This window comes from Centruroides sculpturatus, unplaced genomic scaffold (genome assembly GCF_000671375.1).
Source record: "Centruroides sculpturatus isolate CEXI.00-Female unplaced genomic scaffold, Cexi_2.0 scaffold44, whole genome shotgun sequence".
Taxonomy (NCBI): domain Eukaryota; kingdom Metazoa; phylum Arthropoda; class Arachnida; order Scorpiones; family Buthidae; genus Centruroides; species Centruroides sculpturatus.
In genome coordinates this window covers 1,226,530-1,247,741 of record NW_019384307.1, presented here as the reverse complement: position 1 = coordinate 1,247,741, position 21,212 = coordinate 1,226,530, and the positions used below count along the sequence as shown (strand labels likewise).

Genomic DNA, 21,212 nt, shown 5'->3' with positions numbered 1-21,212 from the left:
TTGTTCGTTTTCAAGATCGGATGATTCACCGTCCATTTAAATTGAATTTATTGTATTTACAAGTTCATTTGTTATTGCTTTCGAAAATTGAATATACTGTAGTTCTCTTTAAGTCGAAACTCTTGGCTTTTGAGCCCAACGTTTCTGCTTAAGGATCTACAATCTAAAATTGTTGAAATGCTACAACCATTTAATCTCTCGATTACTCTTTTAATGATTGCAATAACTTTTTACCGCTTTCTGTAGCAACGGAATTTTCTAGTGTCTTTACTTGACGTCAATTCCACGAATAATTGAAACGATTGAACATATTTTAACGTACAGTACGTATCGCCCGAAACGCTGTTATTTGCTCGTTCAAAGAGTTCCAAACAATTAAAACTTTCTTGTAAAACTACAATTTCTTCGGTTGTCGGTGGCAATGAAGATTTTCGTAATGAAATAAGGGCGAGTCTACATAATCTTTTAATTCCAATAATCTTCTTATCATATTTAAATAACTATTTCAATGGATCCGGGGGTTGATAAGATGATAGCTTCTGGCTTCTTATTTAATAATCGCCGGGAAACGAAGTTCGAGCGTAAGAGCCGTTCGAACCGTGCCATGGAAACTCTAGTGCCCGATATTATCGAAGCGGTAATTTTGGCAAACTGCGCCAAAAGAGATGTGTTGATACAGTGGATACTCGTCTTACGTAACTACGTGTACTACGAAAATTAACACGGTAGCGTCCGAATTTGTTCCGAAAGAAAAATTCGTTTTTGCCACCTAATAAAGTATCTACCACTTATTTACTTTAATACGAATATCAAATTTCTCGGGCAAAAGCGGATACTCCGCTCATTACATTCGCGGATAAATTTTCGTTTTCTTCAAAGTATTATTTATTACTTAGACAAAAAAACGCCCGTAAAATTGTTGCTCGACCGCTCCGGTCCGAATTAATTTTGTACCGTTCCTAACGTCCCGATTACAATAAACGCCATTGATTTTGTATTAAATGTAATTTAGTTGTTCTTTTCTTTTACACCGAAATAAAATTATATTGTTATTTATTAATTCGGCCGTGTCCATTTTCGGTAATTGCAGGGAAGCAGTTGAATCTATTTTTAGACAAACCCACAGTCGGGTACGATTGTATTTAAATATTTTTAAAATAAATTTAAAAGAAAATGTAATTTCCGTTCGTTTTTACGTTTCCGAAAGGAATTTGCGAAGTTTAAGGATGCGCTGATTCCGGTTTGGTACCGGAAGTGGAAGCAATCCAAATTTTAAAAATATCGTCCAGGTATAAAAGAATAGTAATACGCTCGTAGATTATTGATTAAATTAATACACTTTACTTTTGTTTTAATTTTAGAAGCGTATAACCAATGCGAGAGACGCGATAAATGACATCCGGCTTCGAATTAAAAATAACACAAATTGAAGAAGTGGAATCGAATAAAATCCGGGGTCACGTTTAGCCTTAACTCTTTCCGTTCCGCCATAAACGGATGCGATCTTCGCTAGTCAGATCCATTGGTGGTACGGAGACGGCGCAGAAAAATAATAAATTACTAGACGTTTCTTTAATTTAAATTTTATTATCAGTTACAAATTTTGTTTATTTTTCGTTCTTTTCTATTCGAAAAAACACACCAAGAAATCTTTTTGCAGAATAATTTAAAATAGTTTAGAGTGAAGCGGTAGGCCTAGGCGTAATCTCCCACGCCGATCTTCATTGGCGTAATTCTCCTATGTTTTATAAACGTTGAATTTAATTTTATTTCGGGCATTGGCTACTTTTTAAATAGGCTATTTATAAATGAAAGTACGAGACCGACATTTCTATAGTAAAACCTATTCATGTTTTCGACCTTCGATATTTCTATGGACTTTCCGCCATTCGACCATCCGCGGCCCTTTTTACCGAACCCGTGGCGGGTACCCGACTTATTCGCTCCGGACAGTCCCCAAAAATTTCCGGGATTTTCTCCACCCGCCGCATTCCCTCCGGAGCCTCTGGCTCGCTGTTTAAGTGCCCGGACCCAAACTATAGCATTCCGACGATTACGACTCGGCCCGCCGCGCCGAGAAACTCGGGATCCGATTGGAACCGGAAACATTTGGCGGGATCCGATTGGAACCGGAAAGATTTGGCGGTTCGTCTCGTCCGGTCAGGAAAAGCGGTCCCTCAGCGCCCGTAAGGCGAAAAGTGCCAAAAATAAACCTATAGCAATAATTAGTTCTCACCCGCGGACGGGCGATTTTCCATTATTTTCGTTACTGCCAAGAGGACCTCCCACGAGTCTTCCTACGTGACGGCAGGCCGAAGGTGGTAGAATTCTGGTTTAACGAGAAAATTTTACCATAATTCTGGTTTTAAAATCCAAACTTAAAAAACGCCGTACTCACCCGTCGATGTTCTTTGAAACGATTTGTTTCGGGTCGACTATTTGTCCGCATTTACTAAAGACGGTTGGCGGTAGACTCTTCACCACTCTATAAATAAGGAATTTTCATATAAATCGCAAATATAACTACTTATAAATAGATCTATACCCATGGAAAATCGTACGAATTTTGCAGTCTTCTAGTCCACACTCCACAAGACAGGCATTTAGCTTCGGTGCTGGCGTAAAAAGAAAAATTTCGTTAATGTCGCAGTCTTAACTGCCTGGTGTTAATTTCGGTTACGCGGAGAAAGACAAAATGATTCAAAGTAAATTAACCCGGACCGCCGAATTAAGAAACGTCTCGTCGTACGGTACGTAACTTAAACCCGGTGCAACCACGGAAATTATACGTCGGTTATCTTCGTACTAACGTTAACGTAGGCAATTCCTGGCCTTAATACGGATATTTACCCCAAAATGCTAGGCAAATTTTCCGAATATCTCAGTTTCTGACAAGTTTTTAATTATTATTTAAGAATTTTATTTTGCAATCCGAAGATTTTATCGAATAGGACAAATAAAAGCAGGAAACGGCGTAAAGTACCAACGTTTATCCACGTTACGGGAAGGAAAAACGACGAATATTTTCGCAGGTTCCTTTATTGGTTCACATTGCCGTCGACGACGAAACGTTTATATCGTTTATTACAAGCCTAACGGATCTTGCGATAAAGAAAAAGAAACGTATAATAAGAATAAATCGGGTAAATCCTATTGGTATGGCCACACGCCCGACCGAGAAGAGAACCAGAGATGCGTATAAAGAAATATATTTTGATGCATAAGGTAATTCCCGCCTTCTATAATCTTGTGCCAATATGTCCATCGAGACCGCCCCGGGAAATGGGGGACGGGATCCGGGCCGGCACTTCCAAACTTTTCGACAAGCGGTGTGTCCCGCAGCCTGTACGTGGAGTTCCGTCCCCACCCCCGCCGCTCCGTAACGCTAGAAAATGCCCTTCAGCGCCAGCGGGAGAAAAGGAATTTAAAAAAGCCGTGTCCTGGGCCACGTAGGCCGGATCCGTAACTGGAGTGGCCGGGCGCCAGGAACCGGACCCTACCACCCACCAAAATTTGTCGGAACGGTCGACCCGGATTCCGTGTCGAGCCCCGAAGTGGCAGGAGGCCAATAGTTTACAGTATACAGTACTCTGTCATTTGTTACGTGTTAGCAATTCGGTTAATATACAAAGGTGGATTATTTTTTGACCAACGAAAATTTGCCGGAAATAACGAATCGTACCGGGTTGCAGCGGGCATCTGTGTTTCAATTTGCACGGCGTATCCAAGTCGTTTGAGTTTGAAAGTAAGATCCTTCAATCTTCTGTGAACGCTTTCTGTTAAAGTTTCGATATCGATTCGATGAACTTTATTATCGAGTTCGTCCGATATCCTTCTCACCTCCACATCCAGATTTTCTCTCTAAATACAATTGAAATATTAAACTTCCGTTCCAAACATTAGTAAACGAATATTTCGCATCTCACAATGTAGTCGACGTCCTTCTCCAGCTGTTTCAATTTAAAGCAATGTTCTCCCGTCACTTTCTCGTATTCCGTCCTGTCCACCTTAACTTCTACCACTTTATTCTCCGCTTTCTATAATTAAATAACGTAAAAAATTAATAAAAATCGTAATTTCGTATAAAAATTTTGCCGGGAATGGAAATTACTCGCGATAGTGCGGCTTCCACTTCGGATTTATTCACTTTAATGGCTTTTAAGGTGGCGATGGCCAGGTCCAAGTCCTAGAAATGCAAGAAATTCTCCAGTTAGAGCTACGTACTTATAAGCCGGTGGTAGGCGGGTCGACTAACGTTTAATGCGCCGAGCTGTCGACAGTCGATCTCTAACTGTCTAAGTCTTTTCTGCATGTCGTAGAAATCCTCTTTATCCTACAAAACGGAGGCAAAATTAAAGTCGAACAGAAACGAATCTTTTACCGGAGCATTCCCATCTCCGCACCTGGGGAGCGAATCCTTTTTCGTTAGCTTCGACCAATATATCGAGGATTTCCTTTTGTTTAGCACCGTCCTCTTCCAATCTTTGAAATTTTTCCGTTACGATTTTGTCGTTTTCGATGAGATTTCTGACGTTTATTCTCAGATTGGTCACCTGTTCCGACATACTGGTGTCTTGCTCGGATTCCGTTTCGAATTCTCTTTGAAACTTCTCTTTGATGGGTCGCATTTCGTCCACGAAGTTCCGAAACTGAAACGATGGATATTTTGTTTTTAGCGTTGGGTCAAAGTTGCTTCGTCCAAACAATAGATTCTTACCATTTCTCTTAAGGCAGGAAAGTCCACCTCCTCTGAAATGAAAGTCGTTTGTAAAATGTAACCGGTCGGCCGAACTTACAAGCCGATAGAAGGGCCAGTGGGCCTCCCGGGCCTGATTTTTTAACGGCGGTCGGGCCCCTTCCCAGCCCACCCGGCCGACCGAACCCGAGGCGGGTACGATTCGTGTGGGTGGGCAGAGCGGAAAGCGTCAGAAATAAAAGAGCGGATAGCGGGAATAGAGGAAAGAGAGGTTACCTGGACTTTTATGGCGGTAGAGGCCGGTGTTATCCTGTCGACGGAAAAATTTAAAGCATAATTAAAGGAAATGGTTAATATGCGCAATTATTTTAACGGCAAAGACGGTTACTTCTAAGAAGCCGGTTTTTTCCTTTAACGTTTCGGTCTCTGTTAGCAATCGATTGACCTAGAGGAAGACAACGGAGTCAGACAAACTTCCCGGCAGAAAAAAATAACAACTGGGTTTCTATTTACGTACGCTTTCTTCCACTCCGGCCGAAACTCGGTGCAGTTCTTTAATTTCTAAATCCAGCCGGGCCAACTTCCCGTCCACTTCTTTCTTAAAATCCACTAATTCTTCTCCGGTTACCACCAATTTCAATTTGGCTTCCGTTTCGTTCTGTTCCGGTTTATTTTTAAAATTATCGTATATTAATCGTCACGCGTCGGACCGATATTCCAGACCGGTATTATTAATACCATTTTATAAGGTAAAAAATTAACCGGGTGCTGGGAGATCGCAACCCGAATCCCTTAGCCGAAGGATATAGCTACGGCCATTCTATCGATAGAAATTTCGAAAGACGAAACTCGACAGCCTAATTTTCCGTTTAAATTTTCAAGGTTTTAAGCGCGTAAAGTCTTTACGGTCAAGCAGTTAAACGGAGCGTTATTAAAGAGGGAAAACTTACCGCGGATTCCGACAGGCGACTGACTATCTTGCTCAGGCCGCGAGTAACGCCATCCTGTAAAAAACGTCGTGACTTTAAATATTTTCTGTGTACCAGCAGGGAAAAGAATTAAATTGCGGCCGACCCGCGCCATTTTTTCCTTTTCCAAGTCTCTTCTTTGAGCATCGACGGTTCGGGCGTGGACACCAAGGACGTTTATCACCTGTCGAAAGTACACTCGTATTAGAAACACGCCACCCGCCGTCGGGTGATTAGTTTCCCGCATCTTATACGCCACATTTTTAACCCGGGCCTAAATTTTCGGAAGGTCTCACCTTATGCAAACCTTCCTGGACGGCCTCTAGGCGCCGAGAAAAGTAGGCGGTTTTCCACATTTCCATCGCTCTCCGTTTGATTCCCGTACAACCGGATTCGGAACCGGCGGAAATCGAAGATTCCTTTTCTCGCTGCCGGCGGTGGCGGCTTCTGACAGAGGAGTAGTCCGTTCCCCACTCTTCGTCCCCGTCCGAACTTTCTTCTTTCCCGGTGCTGGAGCTCTCCGACCCTTCGGGGGATGGACTGGCTTCGTTTCCCCCGGCCGGGCTCGGGTGCTCTTCCAGCTCTCTCTCCCACTCGTCCTCTTCCTCCCGGTCCGAGAAAGAAGACCGAGAACGGCGGCTTTCCTCGGTGGTTTCAGCTTCAGACCTTTCTCCCCTTTTCTCTTCTTCCCGTTGGCAATTTTCCGCCTCCTTCTTCTCCCCTTCTGTAGGTTTTCTGGAAGTCTCCAGTCGGTGGTATTTCCGCTTCCTTCTCTTCCGGGTTTTCCTTCCGACGTCTTCGGCCGGAACCTCGGCCTCCACCTCCTTGAAGCAAAGTAAAATTAAGGATAATCGCCTTAAGCAAAGTAAAATTAAGGACAGAAGAGAAACGGCGCCTTACCCCCAGGTCCAGTTCCTCGATTATAACTTTCAGCACCATCCGCAACATTTTGAAATTGACCGCGCCCTCATCGGGCGGGTTCAGCGCTGCTTCCATCAACCGGTTCAAGGTAAATCTCTCCGTCTCCATATTGACTTAGCCTGCCCCCAACTGTAAAATTTTCAATTTTCCACAAATTCCTTCCTGTTAAGTCGGAAACGTCCGTAAAAATAAATCCTTTTCTCAACGCAGTTACAATTTCTCGGTCTTCTTGTTAAATTCTTTGTTAAATGACGTAAACAATAAGTTTTACTCGACAATAGCGTTTTAATACCTGTATTGTGTTTTCGACAATGGAAACGAATATGCAATTAACAAAGAATAGCCCAAACGCCAATAAAAGACTGGCGTCTAATTACAGAACGATTCCGTAACCGTAGTTCTGTTTTCTACCAGGAGATGTTGCTACTTTGTGACGTCAAGAAGCTGGACAAGCATAATTCTGACTGTAGTGTATTTACACCACAGTCAGAATTAATTTATTTCGAACACAAAATTTGCTACTTCGTTCGTTCGTTTGTTGAACGTCAAATTTCTTTTGTCTAATGTTCATTGTTTATATTATAGCTTTAATTAATTAAAGGATGATTATTGTTCATTATTTTTATCAAATTATTTAAAATTGTACAGTATATTATAAAAGTTATTATACAGACTATGTAGACTTTCGTTCTTAAATTCTTTTAATCTCAAAATTTTTCCACTACATTTTCAATCTCTTATTAAATTATACAAAGAAAAAAAAAATATGTAAAATTATTCATTGCATTTTAGAAATAATTTAAACGTCTTATATTAGAAAATTTCCAATATTTTATTTTACAATTAACGTTTATCTTTGAAATGTTCCACAAAACCAAACTCAATTTTTTCCATAGGCATCCTTATTTGGTTTTCACGAGATTTTTAAAAAACCTAACCCTGACGAATATTAAATGTTAAGTGTATCTTGTGTAATTTGAGTAAAGTCTTTTGAATTGGCAGTTTAAATCCATCAACAAATTATCATCGTCAGTAAAATATTAGTGAACTTTTTGTAGCCTCATCTATATATATAATCCATTCAACGGATATCCGCCTGTCTGTCCCGTAACCGTTTGTTAACGGACACTAGAGGCGCCCCTATCGTGTGTCATATTTCAAACATTCAAATTAACAATTTTAATTCTTATTTAAATTAACAATATGAATTTTTATTATTCGTTTGGCCAATAAATTATTATTTGGTCAATATAACAATATAAATAATTCAGGAATTTATTACTTCAGGGGCTTATATCTCTCGAAGGGTCGCGAGTAGGGATATGGTTTCTTTGACTTTATTGTTAGTATAGGGGTCTACGATTTGGGGGAGGTCGTCACCTCTTCATTCGGAGGGTAAATCTTACCATTCGGATTTTAACAGAGCTATAGAGCATATTGATAGGAACAAAAAAGTCGAAGGAACCGTGCCTCATGGAAATTTGTAAAGAACGCCCACTAGGGGGCGTCCCGAGCTACTAGTTCAACCAAGGTGTGTATAAGGTCAGGACACGCGTGACCTACTTATTGAGCCGCCATTTTGGGGTATTTTGAGTCGCGTGTTTTAAGCAAACTTGTACGAGCAGTCTGTTTTATACGATATTAATTAAACAAAAATTGCATAAATCCAGTGATTTTCAGTCGAAAATATAATAATAATTTCGGATAATTACGCAACCCCAATTTTATGTAACTTTTCGATCAGATAGTTTAAAAGAAACAATCATCTATATCATTTTCTGTCGCGATTGAAACTAATTAAATAGGTAGTAAAACTGATGCAATTACGTATATAGACACTTCGTAAAGTGATGCAATAACATCAAAAAAAATTTAAAGTATAGTAAAGAATATAATAATATAACAAATTTATAATTATTTTTTAAAAGCACGATTGGCTATAAAATTAAGATAAAATTCAATAGTAGTCTATTATTAATAAATGTTGTCAATGTAATACTCATTTTATAATAAGTAATAGATGTGTAGATATATTTTTAATTTATAAATAGCTTTCAAAAAATTCCAAAAATAAAATTTTAAATTAAATTATTTGACAATAAACTGACAAATAATACTTGAATAGAATACAATATATTCAAACAAAATATGAATATTTGTTGCCATAGCAAAATAATGCTAAAATTTTCTTTTTTACAATTAAATAGTCAATTTTACTTTAATTAAATAAAATCTGTTTTTAAATGTTCAGGATAAAAGATTTGAATGATCAGTGGAAAATAATTATTGAAACGCGAACGAAAAAATTAAATATAAATAAAATCAATTAAATATTATGGAATCTCTAGATTATAAGAATTAGATACATTTAGATTTCCATCACGTCTTTTAAAATAAAAATTCTGACAATAAAATTAATGTAAATTTTATTTAAATTGAATTAAGTATAAATTACTATTAAACTAAATTTTTTGCAATGTTTTATTAATAAATATTGAGAGTATAAGTCAATACCATCATCATAATTTTATTTTTAAATACAATATGGTCATATTAAAACAATTACATGCTTAATTATTTTATCACCAGATAGAAAAATGAAAAAATTACATTTGTTTTATATCTGGATTGCCATTATCGTTTATAAATTTCCATGTTTAGTTCGTTCATGGACACGAAGAGTATCTACTCGTTTAGACCACTTGTTACAAACTTTAAACATATAAACTCTTTGAACTGCATCATGAACCATCAGTTGATGCCTACGCTACATTTTGCTTTCCTCCGCTTATCTGCAGGAAANCCCTAAATGTTAAGTGTATCTTGTGTAATTTGAGTAAAGTCTTTTGAATTGGCAGTTTAAATCCATCAACAAATTATCATCGTCAGTAAAATATTAGTGAACTTTTTGTAGCCTCATCTATATATATAATCCATTCAACGGATATCCGCCTGTCTGTCCCGTAACCGTTTGTTAACGGACACTAGAGGCGCCCCTATCGTGTGTCATATTTCAAACATTCAAATTAACAATTTTAATTCTTATTTAAATTAACAATATGAATTTTTATTATTCGTTTGGCCAATAAATTATTATTTGGTCAATATAACAATATAAATAATTCAGGAATTTATTACTTCAGGGGCTTATATCTCTCGAAGGGTCGCGAGTAGGGATATGGTTTCTTTGACTTTATTGTTAGTATAGGGGTCTACGATTTGGGGGAGGTCGTCACCTCTTCATTCGGAGGGTAAATCTTACCATTCGGATTTTAACAGAGCTATAGAGCATATTGATAGGAACAAAAAAGTCGAAGGAACCGTGCCTCATGGAAATTTGTAAAGAACGCCCACTAGGGGGCGTCCCGAGCTACTAGTTCAACCAAGGTGTGTATAAGGTCAGGACACGCGTGACCTACTTATTGAGCCGCCATTTTGGGGTATTTTGAGTCGCGTGTTTTAAGCAAACTTGTACGAGCAGTCTGTTTTATACGATATTAATTAAACAAAAATTGCATAAATCCAGTGATTTTCAGTCGAAAATATAATAATAATTTCGGATAATTACGCAACCCCAATTTTATGTAACTTTTCGATCAGATAGTTTAAAAGAAACAATCATCTATATCATTTTCTGTCGCGATTGAAACTAATTAAATAGGTAGTAAAACTGATGCAATTACGTATATAGACACTTCGTAAAGTGATGCAATAACATCAAAAAAAATTTAAAGTATAATAAAGAATATAATAATATAACAAATTTATAATTATTTTTTAAAAGCACGATTGGCTATAAAATTAAGATAAAATTCAATAGTATTATTAATAAATGTTGTCAATGTAATACTCATTTTATAATAAGTAATAGATGTGTAGATATATTTTTAATTTATAAATAGCTTTCAAAAAATTCCAAATATAAAATTTTAAATTAAATTATTTGACAATAAACTGACAAATAATACTTGAATAGAATACAATATATTCAAACAAAATATGAATATTTGTTGCCATAGCAAAATAATGCTAAAATTTTCTTTTTTACAATTAAATAGTCAATTTTACTTTAATTAAATAAAATCTGTTTTTAAATGTTCAGGATAAAAGATTTGAATGATCAGTGGAAAATAATTATTGAAACGCGAACGAAAAAATTAAATATAAATAAAATCAATTAAATATTATGGAATCTCTAGATTATAAGAATTAGATACATTTAGATTTCCATCACGTCTTTTAAAATAAAAATTCTGACAATAAAATTAATGTAAATTTTATTTAAATTGAATTAAGTATAAATTACTATTAAACTAAATTTTTTGCAATGTTTTATTAATAAATATTGAGAGTATAAGTCAATACCATCATCATAATTTTATTTTTAAATACAATATGGTCATATTAAAACAATTACATGCTTAATTATTTTATCACCAGATAGAAAAATGAAAAAATTACATTTGTTTTATATCTGGATTGCCAATATCGTTTATAAATTTCCATGTATAGTTCGTTCATGGACACGAAGAGTATCTACTCGTTTAGACCACTTGTTACAAACTTTAAACATATAAACTCTTTGAACTGCATCATGAACCATCAGTTGATGCCTACGCTACATTTTGCTTTCCTCCGCTTATCTGCAGGAAATCTGAACAATCGAACGTCGGTAGACTTACTTTTACAATTAGTTGCAACACAATAATCCATTGCTTAACGTTTTGAGTACGTATATAAGTAATAATAGTTGACTCATGCAAGAACCACGTATGATGAGTTCTATCGATGAGTCCCAAAATGGCCGCTGCCGCATAGAATCATGGGAGCGTGTCCTGACCTTCTTATACAGACCTTGCCGCTAAGTGTCACTGCCCCGTTCCCACACCGGGAGCAAAAACGTGGCCGATACCTTGGCCCTTCTAACGCCGATCTTTGGTAAAATGCCACCGGGCCTTTAAAATAAAATTATGATTTCTACGTACGTATATTCGTGCGCATGTGTTCACCGGAAATTTCGTTAAATCACATTAATTTAATTAAGATGGAAGAACGGTTAAAACCAGTCGTGCCTCATGGCCATTCGGCCACTTTTATAATTTGAATTAAACGATTTTCGGCCGTTTGCCCGCGTTGGCGCCCGCGGGCCTAGGTTACGTACGATGTCATTTGGCAACGGTAAATCCCCAGGAGTTAATTTCCCTGCCCTTTGCCGATATTCGGGCCGAAAAGTGTTTAGTTAAGTTATGGCAACGCAACACTTGGGCGATCTGCCTCGGAGATGCTGTCCGAGAGGTATTTTTAAAAGTAACTGGCTGCTGTTCGGGCGTTACGAACGTGGAGAAAACCTGGAAACTTCACGTGGCCAGCTTGTCCCGGCCAGGCACCAATCCACCACCGAACTCCCAGTGTTTTTTTTTTAACTCTTTCCGCCCTGTGGGCACTAAGAGGGCCTCTTTTTGCAAGCCCATTATGGGTTCGGCCAGACCCACAATGGGGCTGCCGGGTGGTGAGGGACAGGGCACGACATATCCGAACGGACCACCCCCGAAAAATTTCTGGGGATTTTTCGACCCGTTCGGATTCGAACCCGGGTCCCCAGAGCAGTAGGCTGCCACCTTGACCCCTCGGCCATCTGGCCGCTGAACTCCCAGTGTTGGGGGAACGGAACCGCTCGGCCACTGGTGGGTCCCGGGCCAAACAGAATTTTATAACTAAGATTTGGGTCTACGATCGTCTAAGATTCTCGAATGTCTGTAATTGTTCTCCATTCCAACTTCTTTGTTCATTGTTTCAGATAGTAACGATATATGTTAAGTGTCGTGTGTAAGTCACGCTTTCGTCCTAACCGAATTTCCGATAATACGGTGCTACCAGCGTCTGAACGGTTTAAGATTCGATTACCCCAGTCGGGCGGTGGGCCGCGGCCGTTTCGGATTAAAAACGGCAAAATATAAAAAAGGCCGGAAGTTTCTTTTGTGATTTCGCTACGAGAATAGTAGCGGGCCGACTAAGGACGTGCCCGTTAATCGGGATTCTACCGTATTTCTGTTACGTTAACGAAACCGTTTCCGAACGTTTTCGAAAATTTCCATTAACGATAACTTTTGCCGGCGTGTTAATTAAGTGTCGACCGACCTTCGGAATGACAAAGTCCACATAACTTACCTACGAACTCTCTTGTCCGCCGGAATTTATCAGCTTCTAAACCCTGCCAATTATTCAAATTCACCCCAGTAGAAAACGCAGACGAAAAGACGTCGGATACCCGTTTTTTAAGACCTGCGGGAAGTAAATCGCGGGCCCGGTAGCGGCCCACCTTCCAAGTAACTTATTTATAAAGGAAAAGTAAATCGTCGATGCGTATTTACGCGTCGTGGCGTGCCTAAAATCGGATTTTTGTCCTACGGAAGGATGCAAATAGTAGGCCAATAATTTTTATATTAATAATTATAGTCGATGGTAAAATAATATACCGCAGACAGCTTTTCTTAATCTGGTAATTACGGATCGGGTAATAATATCGATCGATTGGGAAATACTCGGTAATTTAGAAAGTAAATAACGTGTTTTTCCATTTCCGACAACAATCAAGCGAAAACGTAAGTTTTAATTCCTGTCTTAACGTCTAGCATTTCTTGGCTACGGACTTTGCGTAATATATTCGGTAAAAGTCTTTGTAACGGATATCGACATTGTTAGCCCGTAGTCCACAGGGCTAAAGCCCGATATGCCTAGACATTAAGACGGGTATTAAAATATACGGGAGGATTTTTCCGCCCATTACTCCCGGTGGTCGAAAATGGAAAAATATGTTATTTACTTTTCTAAATTTACCGAGTATTTCCCAATCGACTAGTTTTTGTTTTCTCTTTGGATATTACGCGGGAAAATATCTAAGATACGTTTAAACCGCGGAATTTTTAAGCGAAGTAAAAAACTTTTATCGGAAAATAATAAAATTTTGACATAGAAAGAAAATAGACATTTTTCTCTTTCCGCAAACGCTTTCTCGCCGGGCGTGGGCGGTGTGGAAGAGTGGGAAAATGGACGTCGACACATTCTTACGTGCTGTTAACGACCGAATTTCTTCTCGTTGACCTTCTTTCGGTTCGACGGAGGAAAACACAATGCACTCCTGTCGGATTCTTTCCGGAAACAACCGGGTGGCCAAGCCAGGGTACGTACGCGGCTCTTCTCGGCAGACAATTTAAAAATCCGCCACTTTTAACCAGACGTAAAACTTCTTTTTATTAATTAATTAGTCTCCATCCTCGGCGCGTTTCTTCCGCCGAAAAACGGAAATGTCGAATGTCGTTTTTGTATTAGCCCCGGCGTTAAAAAGTGCGTTTAACACGGTAAGAAACACTTCCGCAGCTTTAAACCGTATTTTCACCCTCCCCGTCCCTTCTCGCCTCCCATTTATCGTTTTTATTACGGACTTTTCCATTTTGTACCGATAGAAGTTCCAACAAAATAAATTGTGAAAAAATCAATTAATAAAAATTAAATTCGTTACAATTTCCTATATCGTCGACTCCTTCCAACTCGGACCGGCCGATTCCGCACTAAATATATTTAAATTAATATCTTAATTTTTAACCGTGAAAAATGCGGGAATTTATATTAAAAATGAATAAAAGTTAAACTAAATTTATTATTTTAATTAGCTGTCATCCGGACGGCGGCAGGATAACCGTTAGCCACGTGGCGGTCGATGGAAATATCCGGTTCTTCCCCTCCGATACGGAAGCGGAAATATTTAAGAGAATTTCGCGACAAATATTACGACGATTCGGTAGGCGGTTTAACCGGTGCGCGGCCGAATAATTAAGCTAGGACGATGGGCGGTGGCAGCGCTACAAATCCAAGACTAATTATCGCTTCGTCTCGTTTTCAATTTATTAAACGCATGGATAAATAAAAGGACGAATAATTAATTTCGTTGCGGACAGAGGAATTAATAATAATATCGGTAAGCCGCATTGCCCACCAGGCCGGCTACTTGTCCAGTGTAGTACAGCGACTTGGATCGAAGAATGGTGGCCCTGCGAAAAACGACCATTGCATTTTAATTAATTAATATACGCGGCACGCAAATAAAGCCGAGACGATTGACCGGCGTAAAATTTCCTACTAAAAGTAAAAATACTTACACGAAGACGACGTTTCCTTCCGCTTTGTCTTTAGGAGGAGTCCAAATTAATATAACGTGTTTTTTATCCCTTCCGTCCGAATGGGTTATCGCGGCGCACGGTAGAATTCCCGTTCCCTTTCCTTTGATCCAATTTCCTATGCGTTCTCCCGTGTGGGGATCGATGGCGGCCACTAAAAATCCCTTGAAAGGAGCTCCGTAGATCTCGACTGAATAAAAAGAAACACCGGACAATATAATTTAATTATTGTTCTCCACGCCGGTGGCTTTTCGGGGAAAAGGCGAAATTCCCACCGGTCTTTATTTTCGTTTTAAATTAAACGACGTTTAAGCCGTAAAACAATTTTACCGAGTAACAATGAATCTGGATAATTCCTTATTGTTGACGTCTCACGGCGCAGAACATCTCCTCCCCGACTGTTCCACTTCCGAATCCATTAAGCCAATTCCAGTTTTAAAAAATTAGCGCTTCTATCCGCGGAAAAAAACCGAGAAAACCTTTACAACCGAAAAAGTGAAATGCTACCACTTTTCGTTTCGATACACGACACACTTTAATGAATTTAAATTGACCCGGTTATCGGAGGCCTTTCGTTTTCTATGCTGGGAAGATAGGATTACGGCACTTCCCTATTGTTTGAATATCAATCGCAGCCTAAAACCGGGCCTAGTTCCATTTTTATTCTTTTAAACAGACAGTTCTACGCCCCGGGATGTAATTATTAATATAATTTTTTTTTTAAATTACAATTACTAGACCACGCTCTTATATTAAACTTTTATCCAGAGTATTCTTGCATTTTAACTGGAACGTTTATGGCAATTAACGTAACCGTAATACAAATTTTACATTGAAAAATGGTTGTATTTGGGGCATGTTTGACATTCTTTAACGCGTTAATGATAAGAGGAACCGCTATAAAAATGAGAACGCGTTATGGAGATTCATTATCTACTTTAAATATGCGAAACATCCAAATACGTTTTCCGACCGGGCCGTGCTTTTTACCGGCCTTTGACCGGATAATCGATATAGTAATTACACTCGGAGGATAACGTTTAATTTACGATAAATGGGTAAATTATTGATATTTGGGAGAATGCGTAAACGACTTACCTTTGATGGGTTGCGGATTTTTGTAGGAATATTTGTCGTCGGAAGCTACGAAGACGTAAGGAGACTCTGCCACGGGACTGGGAGATGTTCCGGCGTGTCTGGGTAGGAGAGAATCGCAAGCTTCGGCCGGTGCACCGTCGGGAAAGCTGTAAGCGAATTTAAAACACGCGAAAAATAACGCTGTAGCGGTTAATCTTCGTACGAAACCCATGGCTTCTGCACCAACTGCTCGTCTTACGTGTGCCTGTCCCATTTTGCAGTTTGCCGCTCCACCAAACGACCAATGATGAGAAAAGACGAAACTTTCCGCGCTCCTTTACCTATTTCCCAACTACAAACTTTCTGACACTTCGATTTACACACTTAATACCTCTCGGAAAATTAATCGACTGATTAATAAATGACGTCGTTAAAGCGCGACCAGTTATTATCTGTTTTAATTGTCCACACAGAATAGCTTAAATAAAAAAAATAGATCATTGTCTTTCTAGTGTGTATTATTAATCCGTAGATAAAGGAATTCGAACCTGGTCTGACTACTTTTACTATCCGAGTTTATAAATCTATAAATAGGAAAATAATTTAGACCATCTGTAATTTAATTACTGCCTCCTTTCGATGTTTTTACTTTGTGAGAAGATAAGTCTTTTTAGAAATCTATAAGAAAACAACGTTCCTTAATGAACTAACGTTTTTATAGCGTACGTCGTCCGAATACTATTTTTAAAAACAATTTATAGTAGATTAATACTGAATTGTATCAGAATAATATTTTATCCTCGTTTACAACCAATGAATAATAAACAATACGTAGTTAGACAATTTTATTTCTAGGAAATACTTCTGTTCTGATCACATTCATTCTGACACTTTTTGATGGTTTTTCGTTATGGATATTATACACAAGTTCGATTAACATGAAAGAAATTACAAATACCGGGAAGGAGGATCAAAAAGTTCTACGACGGCTACGATAAGAAAGAAAAATATTTACGAAATCCGTTCTACATTAGAAATCATTAAAATTTCTTAATAGATTAACATTTAAAAAAAATCTCGTTTTTAATTATAAATGATTTTCATTTAAGATAATTCTAAATTCAGTATTTTATTTCCTGTTTATAAGCAATAGAAGAAACAATTGTTTACCAATAACAAAATCATTTCTACATTTTGTTTGCTTCTTTTATTGTTATTTAAAGTATGATATTCATTCACCAATCTGACAATTTTCAAAACTTTCACACAGAAAAACAATAATTATTCTCAATTTGGAAAATCTGTTACACAGTAGATCAAAAATTAATCACTGTGCCCGAAATCTGTTAATTATCAAAATTTAAACAGGTACGTAACAGAAAATGCTTTTTACTTGACGCTGTTCGTATATATTACACAATCTAATTTTTATTTTTAAATTAAGTGTGATAAAGAGTTAATATACATAAACACAAACGATCGTTCACGCTCTAAAATACACCGACAAATAGATATATTAAACATTGTTTTGCTCATAAGAAAAATTTCCATAAATATATCACCAATACAGAAATCTAATGTATACTCTACATACTAACCATAGCTATATTTTTTGATAAAATATGATTTATTAATGATATAACAATGTTATTGATAAGGGTGTAGGGATTAAGTTTTTTTTTTATTCTTCCTCCTAGACGTAGACTCACTCGACTACGAGCTAACTGTACATATTTTCTAAGTTTCCGTTTAAAAATAACAGTAATATGATTTACAAGTCGAATTAATAACAGTAAGCTTTATATTTACAATTCTAAAAATGCCAGTTGTATAGATTGCACATATTACCTGGCAGGAGTTCAAATCTTGTAGCAATCATAAATTAATGTGCATTTTATAAGTGCATAAATTTTCCTTAACAATTACAAAACTAAAAGAGTCAAGATGGACAGAAATAATAATATATCACAGAATATAAATAAATTTGACCTACTGTGTAATAGAAGTTCTTCAAAATAAACTTTATGAAGTAATGTGTATAGACTATATAAAGCTATATTTTTTAAACAAAATGTTTAAACAACACGTGCAAATTATGATAAAATTTACATGTCACAGCAACTTTTTTGGCATTAATTTTTCTTCGAAATTTTCAAGACCAACTGGTATTCTTTCTGTTACTTATATAGAAAAATAGAAGCAATAGAATGTCTAAATAACAATTACAGATAAATTTTCAAACAATCTTTAATAACTCAAAAAAAAAATAAAATTTGAAAAATTATAAAATTTACAACTCTAAGTTAATCAGTTATTGGAATTGTTGAAGTAAAAAAATTTACCATATTTGAAGCAATAATTAAAAGTCAGTTTTTCTTCCCAAACACGAATGATTTAATACAACTTTTCAAATCTGTAGACACAGTTTTCTGCATACAACTAGAGTAGAAAATTTTTCACTATCTACTCTTTTACATATTATACATATTTGGAACAGTACAGTAAATCCACACTACTGTACAAAAAGCAGTTTATATTACTGAATACAGTGAGCCTGACTATCTATTATTTAGTGTAGAGATACATAGAATAAAATTACTACTGAAGAAACATATACTATCGTTATAGGCTGCACTTTTAGCATTATACTAAAGCAGCCAGGTTAAAGTGTAACATTTATAGAACTCTCAAAATTCAATAAGAAAAAACTCCCAAATATTTTCAAGGAAGGAATAATTTTTTTGATATTTTTATATTTTATTTATTTGGAGAAATATGGTAATTTTTTTCCTTCTTTAATTAAATTTTAAATACGAATTCAGAAAACCCAATTTAATAGATATCTAATATAAATTAGCAATCCAGGATTTTAAATTTGCAACTGCCATATCAAATCTTTGGGAAAAACATCACTTAGCAATAAATCATGTGTATATTTTCTTTGTGAGAATAGATTTGTTCTCTGAAAGAATTGGATTTCTAAAAATTTACATCATAAATATTTACTCACATTATACATTAACTATCAGTTTTTGTAATTTAAGATACAAATGGATATGTCACATGGAGAAACCAAGGATTCAATTTATTGTTCCCTGCAGCAGAAGACTGGTCCGGTGACCACGAAAGACAGTCAATGCATTCATTCCAATCTAGTGCTCACATGTGGAATCCATTCTTATCCTTCTGGAGAATAGAAATCCTTCAGTTATTAATACAATCTTAATCATTTACACTAAATATACAATCTTAAATTAATATAAAAACAAACTAAATCCGTATATCTGTATTCTGTATATAACCAAAGGTTATTCAAAAATCAAACTTAAAGAATAGTTGCTATGGGAGCAAATGAACACCTGTCTCCAACTTCAAGTCTGAATTAAAAGAGAAGTCTTTTTGTGTTTCCTATCCCTACACAAAGATTGCCTTCCCCTTTGTTAACTCTTACATGAATTCATGCAGAATCCACAGAGGAAGGTGGTCTTTTCGAGGAATGAATTGTAGACCACACAGGCAACCCAGTGTAATCTACTTATATGCTGCTTCTTTGTAAAGTGTTGGTTTCAGTTTTGATGGGGACAGAACATTTTGCTTTTAATATACAGATATTCACATTTAATACATAAATTTTATTTAATCTACACGACTGGCCATTAAAATCGCATCACCAGGAAGGAATGATCGTACAAACGTGAAAATCATATGAAAGGAAGAAGCGGTTGGGATATGCAAATGATTAGTTTTTCAGTGCATTTAGATGATGCAGGAGGGACAAACGACATCTGAAGTACTGCATAAAAGAAAAGTTGTGCAGTGGATTTCTCATTCAGAAATCACTTTGTAAGGTTGGGGTTTCATCAGAATATCGTGTTATGCCTCGAATAAGAAGAAATGCTTACCAGCAAGTGTCGGAATTCGATATTCCGTGATATTGCCACTCGCACTGAAATCCAACCACTGTCATGCGAATATGGAATTGATAGGTTGCTGAGGGTCTTACTAAACAGCATGCAGGATCTCAACGCCCTCCCATGACTAATGCCCAAGAGGACAGACATATTGTGAGGTCAGCCATGTAAAACCGTACAACCACATCATGGACAATTAGTCAGGAAATGAGCTTGTTTGCAGCATGTTCAGTATCCACTCGTATGGTGTGACGATGTTTGCAGCAGCGTGGACTGTCAGCACGGCGACCATTACTTTGGCTTCCCTTGACAATGCAGCATAGAGAGAGACGGCAACTCTGATGCGCCCACTGACAAAGCTGGATACAGAAATGGCATAATGTTGTCTTTTCAGACGAGTCCCGGTCCTGCTGCAGCATTCTGATGGCCGTATGTGTGTCTGGAGGCTCTGAGGCAGGAGACCGTTTGTCGCCTGCCTGCATTCGATATCGGCATAGGGGCCCTGCAACTGGTGTGATGATATGGGCAGCCATTGAGTACACAACATGCACATTTCTAGTTCAGATCAATGGTAATTTGAACACAGATCGGTACATTTCTGACATCTTACGTCCAGTGGTTGTGCCCTATCTTCAAGGCCTGCGAAATGCCATCTTCCAACAAGATAATGCAAGACCTCATGTTGCATGTTGTGTTCTGACCTTCCACGATACAGAGGGTATTCAATTTTTGCCCTGGCCTGCACAGTCTCCATATCTCTCACCATGTTGAAAACATATGGTCATGGGTTGCTGAGAGACTGCCCCGCCACCCCTCTCCAGCTAATACGGTTGATGAAGTGTGGCATAGACTTGAAGCAGCATGGAATGAGTTGCCCATTTCTGTCATTCAAACCCAGTTTGACTCCATGCCTAATCAGATAAGGGCCGTTTTACTGCCAAAGGTGGCAACTGTGTCTACTAATTTCACACCCCTGTTAACCCCAAACTGCTTGCAAATTTAATCATTTTGTGTTCATGCCATACTGTTTACGTACAATAAATATCATTTTTTTTATTTGCTTTCCTTCTTGGTGTTGCAATTTTAATGGCCAGCAGTGTATCTTTGTTAGAAGAGTACAAGAAATGTACAAAAGTGTGTCAAAATTGGAAGATCAAGAAGAAAATTTAGTAATATCTGGGCTATCAGATAATGCAATACAAATGGTTCATTGCAAACTGGTTCAAAGATTATTTCACAAAATGTTAAGTTAGCATCATATTTGTTTAATGAGCAAAATATGAACTATCCACCCACTAACCACAGGTTTATTAACAAGTTGAATCCTTCTAAGTTAAAAAAAAATATATTAGGCCTATTACAATCAAGCTCATAAGATTGAGATTTTCAATATTAAAAATATCTCTTTTGTGTTTTCAGGAAGAACTGTTAAAATATTCATGCAGATGGAAACTATGATGCCAGA

General features: G+C 37.3%; 3 protein-coding genes across 9 annotated transcripts in view; all 3 read right to left on the bottom strand.

The window, feature by feature from the left end:
• Positions 1 to 908: 908 nt before the first annotated feature.
• On the bottom strand, positions 909 to 7,216 carry LOC111619429 (golgin subfamily A member 6-like protein 22). Of its 5 annotated transcripts, none has more exons than XM_023361137.1 (17): positions 6,565 to 7,216; positions 5,961 to 6,488; positions 5,771 to 5,848; positions 5,647 to 5,700; positions 5,214 to 5,354; positions 5,085 to 5,141; positions 4,973 to 5,006; positions 4,718 to 4,749; positions 4,404 to 4,649; positions 4,256 to 4,333; positions 4,112 to 4,186; positions 3,927 to 4,037; positions 3,683 to 3,861; positions 2,562 to 2,615; positions 2,399 to 2,485; positions 2,237 to 2,329; positions 909 to 1,738 (listed from the first exon to the last, which is right to left on the bottom strand). In XM_023361137.1, exons 1-17 carry the CDS (start codon positions 6,691 to 6,693, stop codon positions 1,696 to 1,698), a joined length of 2,019 nt encoding a protein of 672 aa, XP_023216905.1. In that variant the 5' UTR covers positions 6,694 to 7,216; the 3' UTR covers positions 909 to 1,695. The 5 variants fall into 5 exon arrangements, 3 of the variants coding, with proteins under 3 accessions (XP_023216905.1, XP_023216915.1, XP_023216924.1); XR_002755752.1 differs by lacking the exon at positions 909 to 1,738 and adding an exon at positions 1,745 to 2,106 and having other exon boundaries at positions 2,137 to 2,329; XM_023361147.1 differs by lacking the exon at positions 5,771 to 5,848.
• Positions 7,217 to 12,180: 4,964 nt separating this feature from the next.
• Positions 12,181 to 16,534, bottom strand: LOC111619754 (putative defense protein 3). The gene is made up of 3 exons (XM_023361576.1): positions 15,858 to 16,534; positions 14,742 to 14,949; positions 12,181 to 14,633 (listed from the first exon to the last, which is right to left on the bottom strand). Exons 1-3 carry the CDS (start codon positions 16,108 to 16,110, stop codon positions 14,546 to 14,548), a joined length of 549 nt encoding a protein of 182 aa, XP_023217344.1. The 5' UTR covers positions 16,111 to 16,534; the 3' UTR covers positions 12,181 to 14,545.
• A 211-nt stretch (positions 16,535 to 16,745) lies between these two features.
• LOC111619739 (ras-related protein Rab-14) overlaps positions 16,746 to 21,212 on the bottom strand; it is a 67,295-nt gene continuing 62,828 nt past the window's right edge. Inside the window, exon 9 of one of the 3 annotated variants that reach the window (XM_023361566.1) lies at positions 16,746 to 19,019. The gene's annotated coding sequence lies outside the window, so the exon portion shown is untranslated. Of the gene's footprint in view, positions 19,023 to 21,212 lie in introns of all 3 variants that reach the window. The other 2 variants (XM_023361557.1, XM_023361548.1) reach the window with 2 other exon arrangements.

Coding starts and splice junctions, on each gene's coding strand:
- LOC111619429 (XM_023361137.1), bottom strand. CDS start 6,693: ATGGAGACGGAGAGATTTACCTTGAACCGGTTGATGGAAGCAGCGCTG. Junction 4,038..4,111: donor TGGAAGCCGCACTATCGCGA/GTAATTTCCATT, acceptor ATTTAATTATAG/AAAGCGGAGAATAAAGTGGT. Junction 2,616..3,682: donor CAGATGCCCGCTGCAACCCG/GTACGATTCGTT, acceptor TTTTTACGCCAG/CACCGAAGCTAAATGCCTGT.
- LOC111619754 (XM_023361576.1), bottom strand. CDS start 16,110: ATGGGACAGGCACACGTAAGACGAGCAGTTGGTGCAGAAGCCATGGGT. Junction 14,950..15,857: donor AAATCCGCAACCCATCAAAG/GTAAGTCGTTTA, acceptor CTTTTTATTCAG/TCGAGATCTACGGAGCTCCT. Junction 14,634..14,741: donor GAAGGAAACGTCGTCTTCGT/GTAAGTATTTTT, acceptor CGTTTTTCGCAG/GGCCACCATTCTTCGATCCA.